At 45.9% G+C, this 21,026-nt stretch overlaps 1 protein-coding gene across 1 annotated transcript in view; it reads left to right on the top strand.

Moving 5' to 3' along the window:
• The window catches only part of Nop60B (dyskerin pseudouridine synthase 1 Nop60B), a 71,761-nt gene that overhangs the window by 25,775 nt on the left and 24,960 nt on the right, over positions 1-21,026 (top strand). The window contains exons 7-9 of the mRNA XM_075682676.1: positions 974-1,104; positions 15,743-15,886; positions 19,505-19,625. Of these exons, the coding sequence (XP_075538791.1) occupies positions 974-1,104; positions 15,743-15,886; positions 19,505-19,625 (396 nt within the window). The remainder of the gene's footprint in view (positions 1-973; positions 1,105-15,742; positions 15,887-19,504; positions 19,626-21,026) is intronic.

Here is a 21,026-nt window from a genome sequence, read left to right as displayed (position 1 = left end):
GCGCGGCAAATCGTGGAAGTTCGACTCACCGCGACTGGATAACGAGCGAATATGTTTGCCCCATGCTGGGCACCAATTCCTGGTCGTTCACTCGTACGGTCATGCGAACGGTGGAGCATTAAAATGAGGCCTCTCGAGACGGTCTCACAGAAGCATGGATTGGCACTCGTGCGGAATATCCGCACCGCTTGCCTACTCAGAGTCAAAAGGGAAGTGCCTTCTCCTTTCTGCGCCCAAGTAACCCCGCTGTTAGGTGGCGTAGCAGAGCTACACTCGCGCCATCTTTCGCAGTGTGCTTCAACCACACCAACTGCCTCAGGCACCAAGCCACGCAGCGAAGCCGGATTACAGGAGACAGGAGCTATGCGGGAAAACAACATTTCAGGCGATGTGTAAGAGTCGCGCATCCCCACAAGTTGTGTGCACCATTGAGCACATGCTACAGTACAGGACAATAGTTAATTCCAAAACTAGTCATCAATAGTATGTTTCTGGCTCCCAAAATTGCTTCCTCCGTATTCAAATAGCAAAGGCATAGCCTTTAACATCCACATTTTAAATCCAGAAGGTGCCACTCTATGAGGCATGGATTTGGACACCTCCTATAGTTGTTATAAGTAATGGATTTAACGGAACAATTTTGCCTTTTTCAACTTCATTATAAAGAGGTCCAAGTTTATTTCCAAATGAAATTGGTGGGTTGTTTGGCCATGTTTCTGACCCTTGTTTGAATCGGTCACTTGCACCGGTCCCATTAGAGTAACGGTAACACAAGTCTACTGTATATCCAGGTAATTGTGAAAGGCATGAAAGGCCACAACAGTGTCCATGAACATGAGCCTGGGGCAAACCCTGGTGCATCTGTGCACTTTCTGTTGGCTTTCAACTTTGTAGGCCACATTGAGATTGGCAATTGGTGACAGTTTCAACAAGAGGATACAGTACAGTAGCAAAGTGTTTAATGTTGTTGCAGGAGTGTTGTGGATGAGCTGTGAGGCAGGCACGTACGTGAGGACGCTCTGCGTGCACATTGGCCTCCTGCTCGGCACAGGAGCCGTCATGGAGGAGCTGCGGCGTGTCAGGTCGGGCATTCAGGATGAAAAGGTGCGTCCCCTTTCTTTTGCTTGTGGCAGCACTCTCGACCACATTCGATTGGACACAAGATGGGAGGCATGCGTGTACACTTGGTGCTGTTAGGGCAGGAAACGAATTCCTTCTGTAAAAGTGTGCCTTTGTGATCAAGCTTGCCAGTTTCCTTGAGCTGTTAAGTGATTTACAGTCAAACCTTGTTATATTGAAGTTGCATCAGATACAAAAATACCTCTGTCATGTTCGATAATCGTTATAAACACGCCCACACGTGTTGGCTGGGGAAGAGTAGTGGTGCGCAAATATTCGATTCGATTCAGAAGGCACATATACCATTCAAAATATTTGAATCCCCAAACTATAAAGTTGCTGTTGTCAGTTCTTTAGTCAACTTTGTCAAGTACAGTCATGTGATGCAGCGAAGTATTCAGAATGCATTGCGCTGAAGCACACTGGCCATGCAGTGAAGCATATTAAAAGAGAAAAAAATAGCACTATCACGGGGCCAGCACTGGTGCTTATGGCCACCAAACCCGAACAGCTCAAGTGCCTCACTGTACTGCCTCATGCATCTGGACAGCACCAGCTACCAAATGGGAACCTCTGCGTCTGCTGCTGACCTAAAAACACTGTTTCCGGACTACAATTTCGACGAGTGGCAAGCTTGGCAATGTTTTGAGACCCTCGTTCTAAAGCAGGTTTCTACCACCAAGTGCTTCAACGACAGTTAAAAGCCTGGCTTTAAAAGAAGCAAGAAAATTTGTAACACTAAGGAATCCAGAGATGTCCTTAAAGGGACACTAAAGGTTACCAGAAACTCAAGTTAAAGTGGTAGAGCAATGTTCTAGAACGTCTAAGGCGTCAATATAATCGCGAACAGAGCTTTAGTAACCGAGAAATTGAGGTAAATGCATGACACGATTTGAGACCCCCCAGCGACATTCCGGTACTAGCCCGATGACGAAAGGTCTCCTCATAATTTGTGTTACTAATACTCAACTACTCGTATTAAAAATATCATTTCATTTGATTATAAGCCGGAAAAAATGCTACTTGTCTACGTCTATTCGATTCTAGGAAAAAATAACATTTTGGCGTTACCCTTCAGTAATATGGGTGTTCGAAAGGTTTCGTTTTCGCTCGACTCTGCGCCGCGCACGCTTTGGAGTTTCAGTAGTTTCGTTATCGCGTCGTGCTGTGAGGGTTCTGCTCGCGAAACTTTCATTTGGAACAAGCAGCGAAAATGCCACGTCCATGTGATGTCGTGGGAAGCCCTCGTTGCTTTCCCGCTCCGGAGAGCCGGTGTCGAGGCCGCCGTCGTAGTACGCAACGACGCCGGCAGTGCGAGCCCTCAGAAGCAGGTCGCGCTCGTCGGTGCTCAAATCGCTGAAGTTGAGCCCACCATCGCGAGCCAATCTGTCGGTGTCAGGGTCCATTGCGACGAGCGTTGAAGTTAGCGTCATAGAATGAAGTACCAGCTTATGGGCGTCTTGCGCTGGAGTGTGAGGTATAGTAGCGGCGCCTGGTGGCGGTGCGGGAAACGACATCTGGGTCGTGCCAGCTTGGGTCGTATTGAGCCCTGGCTGTGGCGAAGCACGTTTCTAGGCCGAGTTTTGCGTCGATTCGCACATTTTTATGCCCTGTTGCGAGTGCGAAAAGGCTCGTCGCTTCTCATAGACCACGCTGCGAGCTCGCTGCAGCCTATAGTTTAACGAAAACGGACTCTCCGTGTGCCGTGGGACGTAACGTGGGACGTAATTCGTTTCTCCTTCCGCTAGCCACCATACTCCCGCTTTCGCTCTGCTGTCGGCTCTGTCTTGGCTCTGTTTCTGGCCGCGCGTTCGCGTTTTGCGCAGAAAAGCCGTAGCGCCATCTGCGGACGCCGTTCTACTCACCGATGGCGCTACGTCACTATGAGACCATGATGTCAGTTCTCCTCGATCGGAGGGCGGGCGATTTGAACTGCGCTAGAGGTACGCGGACGCTTCAGAACGCATTTTCTCTTAAAATAAGTCTCTCCTTGGCACGAAACAAGCGTTTCGAGGTTTCTGGGATGGTATTTCAACAGTCCACGTTGACTTAATAGTAACCTTTAATGTCCCTTTAAGGGGGGGACACTGCTATTAAAATAATGTTCATCTTTTCCATCAATATTAATGAAAAATGCCAGTCTTGTTAAGATTTCTGTGCTGATTTCAAATATGTAATTATTTTTCCAATAGGCCATTTAGTTCTGAAGGTAAATGAAATGCGTTGTTCATCATTTGCAGAAACAATAGAGAGAAGAAAAAAACACTCAACAAAAATTCACATTGGCACATGCCTGGGTACTAGAAAACATAAGGAACACAATGGTAGGAATACTTTTTTGATATACCAAGTATTAGTCATATTAAAGCAATTCAATCTTCACTTCACTTTTCCAATTATGGGTACCCTACTGTCTGATCTAGAGCAGAACTGAAAAACTTTAAAGCATAAATTCGAAAATCTGTTCCTACCTTTGTGTGTGTACTTTGTACACTCAACTACGAGCCCCAAGAAAAACTATGCCTCTACCTAGCTTGAAGGTAGAGATATTATTGCCGCAAATCAGCAAGAAGTCAAAAATTGGTGTTTTGAGAAAATGAAAAAAAAAGAAATAAATTCACTTTTAATCAAAAGGGCAAAAAAAATTGTGCCCTATTTCGCAGTGAAAGTGGCTAAAAGCCACCAGGAATGCAGTCACTTTGACTCCGGCCACCCAAATAACGTTTTCTGAAGGCATACTGCATGTCCGTAATGGTCTTGCGCTTGTTTGCAGACTTAGTTGCTTGGTGGTGGTCCTTCTCCACCATGCGTTTCATGCTTGGTATTACAGGGTTGAGGTGCAGCTCTTTCAATATTGCTGCAGAGGTCGTCTCGCAGCCAGCGTTGAATTTCATCACTGCCTCAGCTACTGCGGCTTGCGCAGTGAACAGTGAAGCATGCTGTTCTTTTGGAGCAAGTGCCCATATCAGGGAGGGGAGAGACTCGTTGCTGTTCTGAGTACTGCCTCGTAGGCACCGCTGAAGGAGCTTTTCATCAGACAGGCGCTCATAAATGGGCAACAGGGCTTCACAGACATGCGGAGGCAAATTGTTGCGGTGCTTAGGGGCTGCCTCACCCTTATTGCTTGCTGCATTTTGCCGGCACCACGAGCTTGGTCCTGGTGGACAATAGCTGTGGTCTGATACCAAGTCATTTTACGTTGTGTGGTGATAAGTGGCCATTACTGCCCATTTTATTCCCTCCACATCACCCTTGTGAGCCTTCAGGGCCCAGCCGTAGTATCGTGTCAGCTTTGCGACTAAGTCGGTAGTCTGTTTGCCTTTGCCACCAAGGCTCTCCAATCCAGGTTCCTTATGCTTTGTGATAAGGTTTCACAAGCTTGTGCCCATGCGTTTCTGTACATGGTTTGTACAGCCTTCCTTTTCCACTAAAATGTAACGATACACTCTGGCCTCCTGCAGCGCAAGAAAAGTGCGACTGTCACCATACGAGAGTAGGGTGGTGTATCTCAGGTTATGCCATTGCAGTGGCCTGTGCAAAACAGGGTGTCTACCAACCGGGAAAACAAGGAAAACGAAGAATTCTCAGAGATTTCGAGTAGTCTAGGAAAACTCGGGGAAAACTCAGAGAATTTGTGCTTCTATCAGGGAAAATTAGCTGTAATTTTATTCAAAGGGTTGAAAGTCGCGGTAATGCTAGTTCTAGTAACAGACAGGAATCGTTATGAATCGTCTTTGACACCCTGTTGTCGGCTCGAGGAGTTGCCAGTCTGCAGTCATCGACCGACTTTCCGGATTCCCGATAATTTGGAAGGCTTCACGGCACCACCACGTACCCCATAGAGTCAATGTATCAAAACGTCTGAAATTTCGGGCGCAAGGGCTCTTCGCCATCCAGTTTTGCCGTGACCGCAGGTCCAAAATAGCATTAATCAAAGCCACCACCTCTGCCACTTTGATTACCTCGCCGCCTCGAACCGGCGCCCTCGCACGCAGATCCACTGGCAGCTGTAGCCACCACTGCACCAACGCTATGCCTAGCTGCTTTGACGTTCACTATGAAGCTTCTTGCCGTTGGGTGCCGTGTTTTTATTTTAAGAATTCGCCTCTGTCAGCAGTGGCACGGACTCCACCTTTGTGGTCCTCGCGATTGGCTTAGAAGCTTGGAAAGCACGTAGTGTTGCATAATGCCGGATCCCGAAAGTCAGCTTCGCCTCTGTACAGAAATGTTACTTGGTGAAGCATATGCAAAAGTATTTCAGTGAAGCATAACAAGTGTGGGAAGGGGCTATGCCACGGGACACAGTATGTATTCCTTAATTATACACGCATGCACCTGATATTACCTGTAACAGTATGAGCACTGATATGCCTAATATGTGTACCGACAGGCCTTCAGAGCATTTTCGAATGTGCCTGTGGTGGTTTGAGCCCTTAAGGGCAGTAAATGACATGCATTTTTTTTTTCCAACTGGCCGATTCTTCGGACGTTTTCGCAGCCCCTAGGGAGTTAGAAAAATCAGACGTGGACTGTGCAACTGACCACGAAGGTGCTTCAAATGGTCCGTGGGGCGAATGAGTGGTGGAGGGAGGACAAGAACAGAAAGGACCTATGCACTGAGGAATGAACAGGAATGGAAGCGTGCTGTCGCCGTTTTGAAGGAGCTTGAGCTCTAAAAGCAAAGTGTTGGCTGATGCCGAAATGCAGATGTTTCTCATCCAAACCAAAATAAACTCTTTAAAGCAGTGAAACACAACACTGAGGCGTCGTGCGTGGGCTTTTTCCAAAAAAATTCTGGAAACTTTTAACTCCCATCATTAAGTGATCACATGATATCTCATTGCTTAGCAATAACGGTTCTGAAGTTCCACCAGACAAATGCAGTGATGGGATGAATTCTTACTTTTCATCAGTTTTTACTAATGGACCGACCTTAGATATCATTCCCCTATCTAAGTTTCCGTTTTCACAGATACCGCCTGTTATCATCACTACACATGGTATCATAAAACTTATTGAAAGGCTTAAAGTTTCAAGCGCCCCTAGACACGATAATATATCTTCTAAGATACTGAAATACACCAAGGACATATCAAGCCAGTTTCTGCAAATAATATTCGTGGAATCGATTGCTACTGGCTCAATTCCATACGTCTGGAAGCTGAGCAAGGTAGTACTAGTTTTTGAAGCAGGTAACCGTTCTGATCCTTCTAACTACCGACCGATTTCACTAACATGCATTGCTTGTAAACTACTGGAGCATATAATATATTCACAAGTTGCATCTCACCTTGATTCCAGCAGCTTTCTTCCCAACCAGCACGGCTTCAGACCCGGTTACTCATGTGAAACCTAACTTTTCCATTTCACAACCGATCTTCAGCTAAATTTAGATTCCTCATTTCAGACGGACATCATATATCTCGACTTCTCGAAAGCTTTCGATCGTGTACCCCATCAGCGCCTTTTAGCCAAACTTTCATGCTTGTGTCTTGATCCGCTGATATCAACACGGATTCGTTGTTTTCTATCCGGTCGTTGTCAATTCACTGTTATCGATAATGATTATTCGCCCACAACTGAAGTTCTTTCTGGTGTCCTGCAGCGCTCGGTGCTCGGCCCACTTTTGTTCTTAATCTTCATAAACAATCTTCCTTCCAGCTTTCATTGTGCATTCGTCTTTTCGCAGATGACTGCGTCTTGTACCGCCGCATAACCATATCCATTGATCAGTTATTGCTTCAAAATGACTTAGACAGAATTGAAGACTGGTGTTCGACATGGCTAATGAAGCTGAATGTATCAAAGTGCAAATACATGCAGGTACCACGCAAGCGCACTAACCTCAGCTACGCATATTCGTTGTACTCAACCACCCTTTCCCAAGTTGAATCTTACCGTTATCTTGAAATTCACATCACTAGCAAACTCGCCTGGTCCGAGCTGTGGGGTTCTCACACCCATGCTCTTGGGACAAAGGAACAACAACACAGTAGTGCAAACAGTCACAAGGGCATTTATTGCACCTTTCATAGATCAATGCCTGCTAGCCAAGTTGCTATCCACAAAACATGCCTATGGGCACGCGACAAATCTAGAAGTCTGACTCACCGCGACCGGATAACGAGCGAATATGTTCGCCCCATGCTGGATCCCAACACCTGGTCGTTCACATGTACGGTCATGCGAACAGTGGCGCGTTCGAAGGCAGCCACGCGAGACAGTCTCGCAGAAGCATGGATCGGCGCACGCGCGGCCCGTCCGCGCTGCTTGCCGTCCCGAACCAAAGAGACAGCGCCTTTGCTTTCCTGCACCCAAGTAACCCCGCTGTGAGGTGGCGCTAGCAGCGCAACACTCGTGCCATCTCTCGCACTGCGCTTCAACCACTCCGACCGCCGCGGGCCACACGGCGAAGCCGCACTGCAGGAGACGGGAGCTATGTGGGAAAACAAGATATCAGGGGACGCGTGAGAGTCGCGCATCCCCACAGAGCACATCACGAAGATTGCAGCTGATGCATCGAAATCACTTGGGTTCATCAGACGGCACCTCAGCTTCTCCCTTCCCTCTATTCGCAGTCTAGCTTACAAAACTTTTGTCCGAACCAAACTAGAATTTGGCGCCCCAATTTGAAATCCACATCAGGCTTACCTAGTCGATAGCCTAGAAGCCATTCAAAACCGTGCAGCCCGATGTATTTCATCTGGCTACGACACCCACTCCAGTGTTACCAATATAAAATTATCGCTTGATATCGAGCCTCTGATGCACAGACGAAAAATTGCCTGTTTGTCATTATTTCATAAGCTATATTTCTGTTTTCCTTCGCTTCGGGACTTTCTTCTGCTTCCACCTCTCTGAACTTCACGCCGTCTTTTCAACTCCATGAGCGTTATACGTCTGCACGGCTCCTCTAACGCATTTAACAAGTCATGCTTGCCTCTTGCAGTTGAAGAATGGAATTCATTACCAGACCATATTGTAATAGAACGCGATACATATAAGTTCCGGCAGTTGCTGACATCCTGTTTCAAAACATGATGTGAAAATTCTTGCCTGCTTCTGTTTGCCCAAAACCCAAAACTCCAATGAATCATTCCACTCAGTCATCTGGAGTATGATTTCCAAAGAGCAACATTTCTCCCTTTTTGCTGTGGAGGCAGCCGTTGCAGAAGCAGTGCTACGCTTCAATACTGGAAATGAATATGCAGCAACAGCCATTCTTCAAGAAATGAATATGAGTGTGACAGACTCAGGCTCAAAAAGAGCCAAAGAAAAAGACTTGCGTCGCACCACTGCTTCCAGGAAAAAACGGGCATTATCACTGTACTTTCAGACGATGGCAAAAAAGAAGCACCAATCTGGGGTGCACCCAGATTATTCCCCAGGTGCATTTTCATAATTTGAGGTGCTTTCGTTCTCATAAAGGTGCTTGAAACCGTTTTTCTTCATTTTCTCAAAACTACAATTTTGACACTAGCAGTTTTGGAGTGAACATAGCTGTGCTAGCGCAGTAATATTTTTCCCCTGAAAACAGAAACTCTTACTCTTTGTAGTAAGGCTAATTTCACTGCACATATTGGTCAGTAACATTTTTTAAAAAGATACTTTTTATAAAGCAGGTGAGGGAACTTTTGCTGCAGTGGGTTTGGCAACCCCTAGCTTTAGACCTAATTGGCCTAGGAGACTAATTTTTGTTTTACTACATTCCTTAGATGTTAAACATTAATTTGGTATGCTGAATTTTATCATTGCATCAATTTGGGAAATTATCAAACTCCAAATGAGAAACATAAAATTGTAAATATTTTGAAAACTGTTTGTTGTATGGAAAAAATAAATGCAGATTTAGAATCAGTGCATAAAACTTCATACAACATGGAAGTTTCATTGCAATCAATCCACAAATAAAAAAAAATTTCAAAGAGGGGCGTTCCCTCTAAAAGAAGGAAGGCTCCTCTTTCCAACGAGACCAAGATGGTTGTGATCGCACACATAGAGAAAGAGCTACATGCCGTGATAAAAAGGGCTGCTTTTGTGCGGAATTCAGCTAACAGTGATGTTATGAATTGATATTGCGAACGAAATACTCTTCCGTGAGGTTCGAAACTTGGTGAATTAAAGGAATATTAGCTTCAGATATTGAAAATGTCATTTTCAAAAGATCAATTTCTTTAACAATTTTTTTGCCGCAAAGAGCTGTGTCCCTCCTTAACTGTGAGAGTTTCTGAAGAGGCTTGTTCCAGGTCAGCACTGTGGAAAGAAATTGATAAGCTCATCAATCAGCAGCAGTTTTCACTACCACAAGCTCAGGTTGAGACCTGTGCATGATGAAATTTTTGGGCCAAAAAGAAGGTCTGTGTGAGTGGTGGGGAAGCATGGTGCCTACTGTTGGCTCGGCTTGTGAAGAGACACCTGCTGATACCAGACACCAATGTTTCCAGTGAGCCGCTCTTTTCAGCGTCTGAGGGAATTGTGATATGCAGCAGGTTGTTGCTGTTACCCAAACATATTGAGCAGTTAGTATACTGTTGCTGACCAATTTTCCGGATTTCGCGGGGTCTGAAAAATACAGTCAACGACTGAATTTTCGGACGCCCAAATTTTCGGACATGCCTGATATTCCGGACGTCATCGTGGCACCGCCACGAGCCCAATAGAATCAATGTATAAGGACATCTGAAGTTTCGGACGCTCGAACCCCCCGCCGTCCAATTTTCCGGACTTTTTGACATGATGGAAGGTCCTTTGGCTCCTCGCGCAGCGCCCTTGCTAAGGAAATCGACTTGCAGCCAAAGCATATCACCGCTTTGAACCGCAACTAGCCGAATCTAGCCGTCACACACCGATTTGGTCTGGCCACGCTGGCTATGTTATCGCCGCACTTCCGCCTCCGGCGGAGTTTCCGGAGTGGCGCCATTTAGTTCGTTTGCGCAGGCCATGTTTTGGCTAGCGTGGTGTGTGGTTGTGCTGTTGTGTCAAGTGTGTTCTGCGACGCTAAGCCTAGGTGCTTCGATGCTCGTCAGCGAACTCCACTGTTCGCAACTTCAGGATTTCGCTTGCCTTCGATGGCCCCCACTCCGTCTTCGTCGTCCTCGCCAATGGCATCGAAGTGCGGAAAGCAGTACCGTCGGTTAACGATGGAGAAGAAAGCTGCTGTTATTAAGGAAGTCGTGAGCAGCCGATCGCAGGCTGACGTGAGCAAGGAGTTCGGCATCGGCTCCGCTCTGCTGGGATTTCCATACCCGCGGAAATAACTTTTGAACAGTTTGTTGACGCTGACGAGCTCGACATCTGCGCAGAACTGACTGACGAGGAAATAGTGCGTCAGTTTGTGGGGGATTCAGAAGACTCCGATGTTGAAAATGAGGAGCCAATGCCTGCGCCGCCTACAAGCACCGAGTTGATGCGAGCACTGTTGACTCTTTCATTGGTGTACAGTGTTGACATGATTCTTGCTCAGATCGAGGCGAATATGATCGCATGCAACCGGAACGCCGTCCAAACAACAATCAACACGTTCTTCAAGCCACTGCAGCAATAACACCGGCTGCCCGACGATGCACATGTACATAATAAACCGGCAGTCGGCTACATACAGTTTTTGAATGCCTCTTTTTATAGCCACTTCACTGATGCTTTGGCAGTGTTTCGGAAGCATGGTACTTCACCCTTTACCTCTAGATCTGAGAAAAAAAGAAAAAAAGTGTGTTTTTTGCATGCATTCATTTTTTCAGACTGCCTGAATTTTCTGACGTTATTACATTAGGGTCCCTAGAGGGTCCGAAAAATCGGTCGTTGACTGTAGTCCCAAAAATCGAACAGTCCAAAAGACTCGTTCAGCCAGAAAAATAAAATACAGTCAACACCTAAATTTTCGAACATGCCTGATATTTCGGATGTCATCGCGGCACCGCCACGAGCCCCATAGAATCAATGTATAAGGACATCTGAAGTTTCGAACGCTCGAACCCCCCGCCATCCAATTTTCCTGACTTTTTGACACAACGGAAGGTCGTTTGGCTCTTCACGCAGCGCCCTTGCGAAGGAAATCGACTTGCAGCCGAAGCATATCACCGCTTTGAACCACAACTAGCCGAGTCTAGCCGTCACACACCGATTTGGTCTGGCCACACTGGCTATGTTCATCGCCGCACTTCTCCCTCTGGCGGAGTTTCCGGATCGGCACCATTTCGTTTGTTTGCGCAGGCCACATTTGGCTAGCGTGGTGTGTGGTTGTGCTGTTGTGTCAAGTGTGCTCTGCGGCGCTAGGCCTAGGTGCTTCGACGCTCATCATCAAACTCCACTGTTCGCAACTTGAGGATTTCGCTTGCCTTCAATGGCCCCCACTCCGTCTTCGTCGTCCTCGCTGATGGCATCGAAGTGTGGAAAGCAGTACTGTCGGTTAACAATGGAGAAGAACTGACTGACGAGGAAATAGTCCGTCAGGTTGTGGGGGATTCAGAAGACTCCAATGTTGAAAATGAGGAGCCAGTGCCTGCGCCGCTTACGAGCGCCGAGTTGACGCAAGCACTGTTGACTCTTTCATCGATGTACAGTGCTGACATAACCCTTGCTCAGATCGAGGCAAATACGATCGCATGCAACCGGAACACAGTCCAAACAACAATCAACAAGTTCTTCAAGCCACTGCAGCAATAACACCGGCACTCGGCTGCATACAAAGTTTTTGAACGCCTCTTTTTATAGCTACTTCACTGATGCTTTGGCAGGGATTCAGAAGCCTGGTACTTCGCCCTTTACCCTCTAGATCCGAGAAAAAAAAATGTGCGTTTTTTTGCATGCATTCAATTTTTCGGACTGCCTGAATTTTCTGACGTTTTTACGTTCCCTAGAGGGTCCGAAAAATCGGTCGTTGACTGTATATTAGATTTAGAACGGTTTAAAAAAAAATCTCTAATGGCGCCCTGCCTAATACTACGCTTGGAGACAATCAGATTTTCTTGGATTTGCTCAAGAGTGACGTCGTTTCCATATACAGTCTTAAAAAAACATCACCGCATTGACGATCTGCAATTTCTGTTGCCGTAGATTGACATAGATGTCGAAGAAACTAGCCATGTTTCTTCGCATCACTTGGCTCTCATGAAGGCACACGAGGTGGTGCCGATCACTCAAATTCGAAGCCGCACAAGCGTTCACTAACATGTGATCTCATCTCCGAGACACACCTGCTCTCTAGACACACCACTTGCAAATAGCAAACGATAAAATAAGTGAATAAAAATGGATCCTGCATTAAGTGACTATGACGATAGTGCCAACCAAAAAATGAAATAAACACCAAAAAGTGCAGTCCTCAGGTGTGTTTTGTCAGCCAAGGAAGAGCAGGCGTGGCCTCTAAGACTGGATGATGTCGCATGCTTTTGAAAGCGTGCACGTCCAAATCTTTGAGGCTATACAGGAGGCCACTGGAAGTCAAGGCTGGCCAAGCCAGCTGCAAATGCAATATGGCGGCCCCTAAGAATTGGGTAGCATGGTTCGGAACGACCTATTTAGTCCGGAAAATCTAACTTTGGGGCCTAAATTTGTCTGAAAAACCGGTCGCGAAAATGCACTAGCACTATGGCAACCCTGACAGTGCATTTATGAAGTCCGGGATGTCCATCAAGTCTGAATTTTTGGAGTTTGAAAAATCCGTCAGCCACTGTAATTGCTTCGTGACAACATTAAACTGCAGTTGTGATACTGTCAACAAAAAGTATTGTACAATTGAATCCACTTATAACAATACAGTTGAACCTTGCTATAATGGAATCGGCAGGGAAAAAATTTGCTTTCACTGGAATTTTGTTGTTGCGAAATGAGACAGCACAGATAGGTAATGCATTACAGAATGAAACTTTACCGTCAAAATTGCCTTAGTCTACTTTGGCAAGATTTGCTCAAGAATATAAAACCACATTGCCGACAGTACAAAGTGTGCTGCATGCGTCGATCAGCAGTGGCGCTGCTACCGTCGAGCAGTATTCTCGGTCAATTGCTTTCGGAGATTCGATCGCTTTTCCAAGGTTTCGCTTAACTCGGCACCGGATGCAGAGCAGCCATGCACACACGCAGATGCCGATGGTGCAGAGCACAAAAGGGACTGTGTCTCGTACACCCGAAGGCAGTCGATACACATTATGGCCCCTTTGCTCAAATCTATGTCCAGTGCCGAATCCAGGACACCGGTCGGTTGGCACCCGAACCAGCGTTCTTGAAGCAAGGGATGCGTATTCCTGGGCGATCGCTCAATCATGGCCCGATGCATGGCACTCCATGCTACGACAACCATCTCAAGTGCCATGAACAATTCCACGTTGGTGGAATGTGAATTTCCTTGTTTTTGCTGCATTTTGCTCGCCAAGGCACATGTTAAGCACTGCACTACATGTGCAAAAACTGTCATCACATGTCGGTAGCGACATGTCCAGAGCAAACGATTGCTCCCAACGCTTGGTTGTTTTTGCAAACAAAAATGTCGGTGCCCAAGCAAGTGTAATGTGACAGTATTCTACGCAATTTTAGTGCATAGCAATTGTATTTGAGCACATTTTTGAGCCTGCTAGCCTCGCAAGAGTAGGTTATATGTGAGGTTATGTTCCGGCAAATTTCGTTGATGTGGGATTGTTGGTAGTACAACGACATATTGTTGTCGAGAGGTATGAAATGGATTGAATCCTATAGGCTAGTTGGGGATACGAAAATATTTCGTTGTTGCAAGAATTTCATTGTCACGGGGTTTTGTCTCGTTATCAAAGGTTTAGACTGTATTATAAAAACAACAAGTGCCATGAAAATCCCATTGTTATTACTGTGTTGCGGGGGAAAAGCAGAAGGGAGAAACATTTAACATTTTATTTGGACAGAAAGAAGCACAGTCAAACCGTTTTATAGCATTACCGGTTTGAACAATACTCGAATGTAACAATGTGCAGCTGCCCCACCCTGAACTTTTATGTGTTTTCTGTGGTAAAACAAACCGCTCACTGCAGTGTTTCATGCCACCATATTTGGCTATAACAGTTAAATCTGGCTGCTAGGTGTCTGCACCAAAAAGAATCCAATCAAAGTAAAAGAACACCAGCTGCTTCGCCACCGTCACCTTTGTGTTGTGCACACTTTGCACCCACCCCACCATGACGTAGTCGCCCCTCTGTGTCCCCTATGGGCGTGGCAAAGCTCCCAGTGTTTCTTTGTTCCTTTTTTTTTTCCTTTTTCTCTTTGTCCTGGCAATGCGACCAAGACTTGCCACGTGAGAAGAGGGTGGTGTGCACAGCACAAAGGCACATGTGACAAAGAGGCTTCCCTAATTAAAAATTTTTTTGTGTGTGGATTTTGTATGTTGTTTTTTTCTTTCAGAGTACCCCATAGCTAAATTTAATTGTTATATCTGATATATTGTTAAGTCGGCATTGTTATGAGTGGCTTTGACTATAGAGAATTTTCTTGACCCCACAGCATAATTTTTCTCTACATTACTTGCTGTGCAATAAAGTTGCTTTTTTTATGCCTTACCCATGGTTTGTGAAAAAGCAATTACAGTTTAGCAAAACCAATTGTAATTGTATTAAAAAATTTTTGATTGAACTTGCACTTAGTTTTGATTATTCGAGTTCGCTTCGAACTGAAAATATATTCCCGCACCCATAATGAATACGAAGCAAGCAGGTCTATGCAAAAGAAACGCAAGCGGAGTGCCTTCAATGGGCCAGCAGGATTTAGTTTGTTGATTGCCCATTTCAAATGGCAGAACTGCATCACCATCACCTGTACTAATATGTGATGGCTTGTGTACCATGTACATTGCAAACTGTGGCTCTGTGTGTTGAGGTTGACCTGTGATGTGCAGCGAAAATGAAGCACAATGAAGCCAATGTTCATGTCCCGCTGATGTGTAATTTTGTATGGCACTTGAGATGTATGTAGCCACAGCACGGGCTGTCACACTTCAGCTGTTATTGAAAGTGGGGTCATATTCATGGATGGTCACTTTCGGGAATACTTTTGCGAATGTGTGCCAGGCATTGTTCCAAGAATGCTGTTGTCCGCAGGCATCAATGTATCTGGTGCAAGCCACGTAAATTAGCGAAAGTGTCCCTGAAGATGGTTGTCTGTGAATATGGCCCCTGCTTCAAGCACACTGGTTTCTGTACCACTCGGCAGGCATTGTGTGCAGTTTCAGCATCGCCAAATGGCGTTTTGCCCGAAGACAGATCATGCCATTGTCGTTAACCCAGTGCTGCCATCGCATGAGGGGCATTTTGTGCTGCTGGCAATTTGGTTCTGGATAGCATCAAGCAAGGCATGCCAATTTAGGCCAACAAAATTGTGCCATTCCACGCAACGAAATTCTTGCGAAAGCAAGTTTCACTTACCCCACTAATTTCGTTGTCGCGGGGTTCAACTGTATTTTAAATGTAACATTTTGCATGGGACCTTTTTTTATATCTAGATTGTCAAAAACCAGGTTTTCTTATGTGGCCCGAAATTTCATTTTTGCTTCAGCACCCGCATAACTTCTTTGCGTCTGATATTGTTGTGTGGTGTAGGAACTTCCTGCCACGTGCGATGATGGTCTGTGGGAGCACCCCTTCCTCATTGTCCTCATTGTTTGCAGAGCAACATGGTGACCATGCACGATGTGCTGGATGCCCAGTGGCTGTTTGAGAACCACCGGGACGAGGACTACCTACGACGAGTCATCCAGCCTCTGGAACGCCTGCTGGTCAGCCACAAGCGCATTGTCATGAAGGACAGTGCGGTGAGCTGCCTTCTCTTGGGGCTGTGGGCATGACATCCCTGTTGTGAACACTCGCTGTTTCTGCATCAGCGAAACAGGCTATTTCATTTTGCATGATGGCCTGCTCTGATTCCGCTGCCACTAAGGCATCCTGCTGCTGCGCACTTGGTTGTGGGCTCAGTTGTTACCCAGGACAGGGGTGTTTCAATGGGGGCCATTACAACGATGCTCGTGAGCTGAGTTCATGTTAAAAAAAAAACTTCAGGTGATCAGAATAGCTGTGGAGTCCTCTGTTGTGGCATCTCTCATTGCCCGGTGTAGCTTTAAAACATTAAATATTGCTAACGAATGAATGAATTACTCACCCACATTAAACACTATTAATAGATAAATGACTCAGTCAGTCGGCCAGCCAACTTTTGTTTGGTGCTGCCTCCGACTTGAAAAAAAACAAGGAAAGAGATGACAAAAATGATATTGTGACTCAGATCCAGGCGAGCTGAACTCGCAACTGAACGGAGCTAAGGTTCAGGAAGAAGTAGGAAAGAGGAAAACCCTTCAGAGCCTTGTGCAGCTCGCAGAAGGTGAGACAGTGGTATCGGAGGGTCTCCTATCATTGAACATATGTTATACCACATGGCTCCAGATTGACAGGTGAAATTCCATGTGGTTTTATTGAAAATGACTTTTTTGATGGCAGGAGTTCCTTTTCAGCATAGATGTGTTTAATGCATGTATGTGTTCGTGAACTAAAGAGTATATATATATATATATTTCTTTAAAGTAGTACTGCCTTCGCTCTGTTGTCACGTAGCCTGTCGTACAGGGCATAAAACCCATTAATCCTCCGTCTGACTGACACCAACTTGGCACATTCTGTGCGTGCTATCCCTTCTCCTGTCCTGTAAGTTCCTTTGGAGATGTCAAATGACTCATCTGTGAGTTTGCTCTGAACAGCTAGCACCTGGCAATTGCTGCCATTGTCCCCTCCTTATAAGCCAGTGCTAAGATGAATGACAATGTCAGACAAGAAAGAATTGTACATGACGCACCTGAGGCAGACCTCTCTTCCCAGCTGTTATAGAAGTAATTGGATTCTTATGTGCAACAGGAAGGCACATTTACAAGTCTGCAACAAAAGAATATGGTGGTGCTGCTACTCTGCTTTTTGGTACGACATGTTCTAGCAAATGACTGATGTCGCCCACTAGAGAAAGTTGAGCTAGTTCGGGGGGATGCACGTCAGAAAAAAGGGAGGCGGGCGTGTGTTTCCGCCACTAGGCGGCTCTTTATTTGATTGTTTTTGTGTCCGTGTCTGTGCACCTAACATATTTTGGTCTATAAGAAGCTCCTAGACTACTTTGAGCTCAACGGTGAGCAAGCAATTTCTTGCTCACCTTCTCTACCCTCCCCATAGGTGCTCTTTCCCTCTTGCCACGTATACTTATCTACGAGACATTTGAGAACTACATAAATAACAAACTTTGAATCTGCACTCTTTTTTTTTTTAACACAATTCACATTCCGGTTACCACGACTCCAAGCTTTCTGGCTACCCACTGTTCCCACTGCACACGCAGTACAAGGCACGGTAGACGAAACGAATTCAGTTAATTGCACATGAGGGGGCTAGATGACAAAAAAGAGCTAGCGTGCAAACGCTTGGTCAAAGGCGTGCTAGCAGAACTGACATCCCTCGTAGGTGGACCAAGTGGCAGCTTTTACCCTGGTGGCATCACGTGCATGGTACCGTTGGCGTCACAATGTGTGAAGAAAGGGCCACAAAAGCTCGGAGATGAACTTGTAGTTGGGCTGGCAGGCACCATTGTGACCAAGCGGTTTGGTCCCATAAAGAAACCGCACTTCGTCAAAATTTCAAAAAAAAAAAAAAAAAGCAGCAGCCCTTACATGGAGTCTACAAGGTCTGCCAGTGTATCGTATTTACTCGCATAACGATCACGCCCCTGAATTTTGTCATCAAAATTAGATTTTTTTCTTTCCTGTGTAATGATCACACTCTGAACTTGTTGCAGCGATATGTTACGTGCCAAGTCTAGCTAATGATGATCACGCTTTACCATCTGTTCAATGCTACGGGAATGACTCTTGGAAGACATACCAAGTGGTCTGCACGCACCCAACATTCTTAAAGGGACACTAAAGTGAAAAAGGATTTCTTCTGCATCAGTAAATTACCGTTCTGCAACACCTAAAACTCCACTCTTACAATGATAAGACGTTTGGTAAGCCAGAAAAAGCGCAAGAACGAAATACGGGTGGCGACGCCTACTTAAGTTCCCGCACCTGGTGGCCGTGACATCTTGGATTTTGATGGTATATTCTAGGGCCTACTAATTGTATATAGCGGTGCAGATTCACTACATTGTGTTCTAAAGGAGCCAAATATTAAACATGGCAAGTTTAGGGAACCTTTACTGAGCCAACGCGGCCCAAATGCGAAAACATACTTTGGAATCCCTGACGTAACACTGACGTACCGGCGCGAAACTCAAATACTGATGCTTGGACCTTCATTTAATCATCTAATAATCAAACTATTTTTTTAAAATGACTGCCTGCAGGGTTCTCAAACAATGCCTCATTAGTCTAAACTGATTTATTGGTTCTATTTAGTGTCCCTTTAAGCAGATGCCCTATTTATTCCTTTCATCACTTTCCGCACTTCCATAAAAAAAAAAAAAGCTACAACCAAACTTGCTTCAGCTTTATTATTTGTAGGCTTCATAATGGTTTTGGTCAACAACAACAACATAAAAGGCGCCTTTTGATTCTTCCCGTCTGCACTCGTGGGCATGCAAAAAATAGCCAGCGGCAACGATAGTGGTCACGTTTAGACTGATACGTTAGAAGTGTACCCTATTCATACGCCGATGCTTGTAACGTAGCTAAGATACTCACCCACCTTAGCGGAAATGTGCCATATTAGGATAGGAGTGAAGACAAATGCCGCAGTTTCAGCAGCATGCCCGCCATGTGTTTTTACGTCACTGGCAGCTAAGCACGCCCATCTCTGTTTCTGTCCCCTCAAAGGGGACACGGCTACGTTTCTGTCGCAAACTTGCTAAAATTAACAATATTCATTACTGATATGGAACAAACTGTTTCAATGCGTGTAATATACTCACGCGAAGAAAAATAATTGCATTCGGCACGTTTGGCTTGCTCCGCTGGCCGCCATTTTTGTTTTGGTGTCCAGCACTGACCGCGGCAGTCGCCTGCTTATTGACTCGTTGTCATCCCGCAGCAAACGCGGAATGAAAAAAAGAAATTGTTTCTTTTCGCAGGAAATTTAACCAGCGTGATGATCACACCCCTGAATTTGTATCAATTTTTTTTTTACAAAATAAGTGCAATCATTATGCGAGTAAATACGGTATGTATCGTGGTCATAGCTGCTATTTTCCCACGAGTGTGTTTCGGAAGTGTATTGCTAGAAATAAATACGGAACACTTTTTCTGCCTGCACTGCCTTTGCTTAGGTGACAGAAGTGTGCATTGTGCAAGTGGTTGACCTGTGTGAAAAGCTTGCCTCCCAATGCATATGTCACACACGTGGGTCTCAGTTTTGCTGCTCCTGATTGGGACCAGAGGCGCTGATGGAAATGCGGTGCTGTGCAGGTGAATGCAGTGTGCTATGGTGCCAAGGTGATGCTGCCCGGAGTGCTACGCTACGAGGACGGCATTGAGAACAATGAGGAAGTTGTCATCATTACCACCAAGGGCGAAGCCATCTGTCTCGGTAAGGGTTTCTCTTGATCGCCATTTGTTCACTGCGCATTCGCATCTTCTGTGGACAGTACTCAGCATTTCTCAGTGACACTGCCTGAATCGGTAGTTTGCAGCATTCGGTATCTTATTGGCAGGCTAATGACATGCAGTATTGACTTTTGGCACAGCTTGGCCTTGCGTAGCATTGCAGTAGAGTCTCAGTGATACAGTCATGCCAAATTCAAATTTCAAGATAGAAATTTTGTCAAAGTTCGTGGCCCAAGTTCATTAGCAGCTTACAACACGCTGAATTTTGAATGCTTCGAACCTCTTTTTGCACTGCAGCTGATACAAACAATTCAGCCACTGCGCAATCCCTGGCGCAACCAGCACAGATGCCGCACCGATATGCTGGCCGCATTCCTGTTGCCAGTGCGGCCTGAGTCTCTACGCCACTAGACTCCAGCCCTTCAAAGAAAACTTTTTTTAATTGCTTTGTGCTGTATCATGCACATACCTGCCAACCCTCCTGAATTTTTCATAAAGTTTAAGAATTCTCTTTCGGTTTTACAAATGTTGTATAAAGTTTTATCATTACAGTAAGACCTAATTAAACCATACCCACAGTAGTTCGTTTTAAAAGAAGTAAAGTCAAATCCCCGACTCAGCGGCCATTGAACATAATGTGTTTTGTATCCACATAAACCGTACCAGCTTATTGGGTACGTGTCGGTTAACACATAGTGTTTCCGCTTTTCGTCACGCAAACACGGCGGTGCGTCGTCTCCATCGGGCGGCCTGGCGGAACAACTAAAGCCCCTGCATCCACGCGCCACCGCCGCTTTCTTAAGGAGCGACAACCTTTGTTGTGTGCCGCCTTTTCCCCTCACACCAAATCCGGTTCCGGTATTTCCGGTTCCGGCGTTTCCGCTTCCTGGAGTTGCGCTGCGGGAATTTCCGCTTTGACTGCTGTTAGACGATGGTGAGACGCCCGCGCGTGCTTAGCAGAGCTGTGGCAGTCACCATACGAAGAATGCAAAGGGGACAAGCTGTTGTATTCCACTGAAGTAGTAGTTCGCAGTCACTGTTTTCCAAATGCACGAAAAACGGCAGTGGTCTCCAAGCACCCAGGCACTACATTCCACTGTACATTGTCGCTCGTGCCACAACTGGTCGCAGGTTGATGCGAAGCAGCGAACACAAGCAGATCGCTGGTTACGATAGGCCGTGGTTCTTGGATGGAATCGCATTCACAGTTTCAACTGCAGCTGGTGCAATTAAAGCCTCTCCAGCGACGCAAAAGTAAACAACGCTAAAAAACAAAACGTCACTTCCACTCGGAACAGGAAGCTGCAGCTATGTAAGTCCCGCTTGGCGCCGGAAGCTAAGGGGGTGAGTGGGAGAGGAACGTGGAGGAGGAGGGCAAGTTGGC

Source organism: Dermacentor variabilis, chromosome 2 (genome assembly GCF_050947875.1).
Source record: "Dermacentor variabilis isolate Ectoservices chromosome 2, ASM5094787v1, whole genome shotgun sequence".
NCBI classification, from domain to species: domain Eukaryota; kingdom Metazoa; phylum Arthropoda; class Arachnida; order Ixodida; family Ixodidae; genus Dermacentor; species Dermacentor variabilis.
Note: the sequence above shows the minus strand (reverse complement) of the source record. Positions and strands in the feature narration are given on the sequence as shown.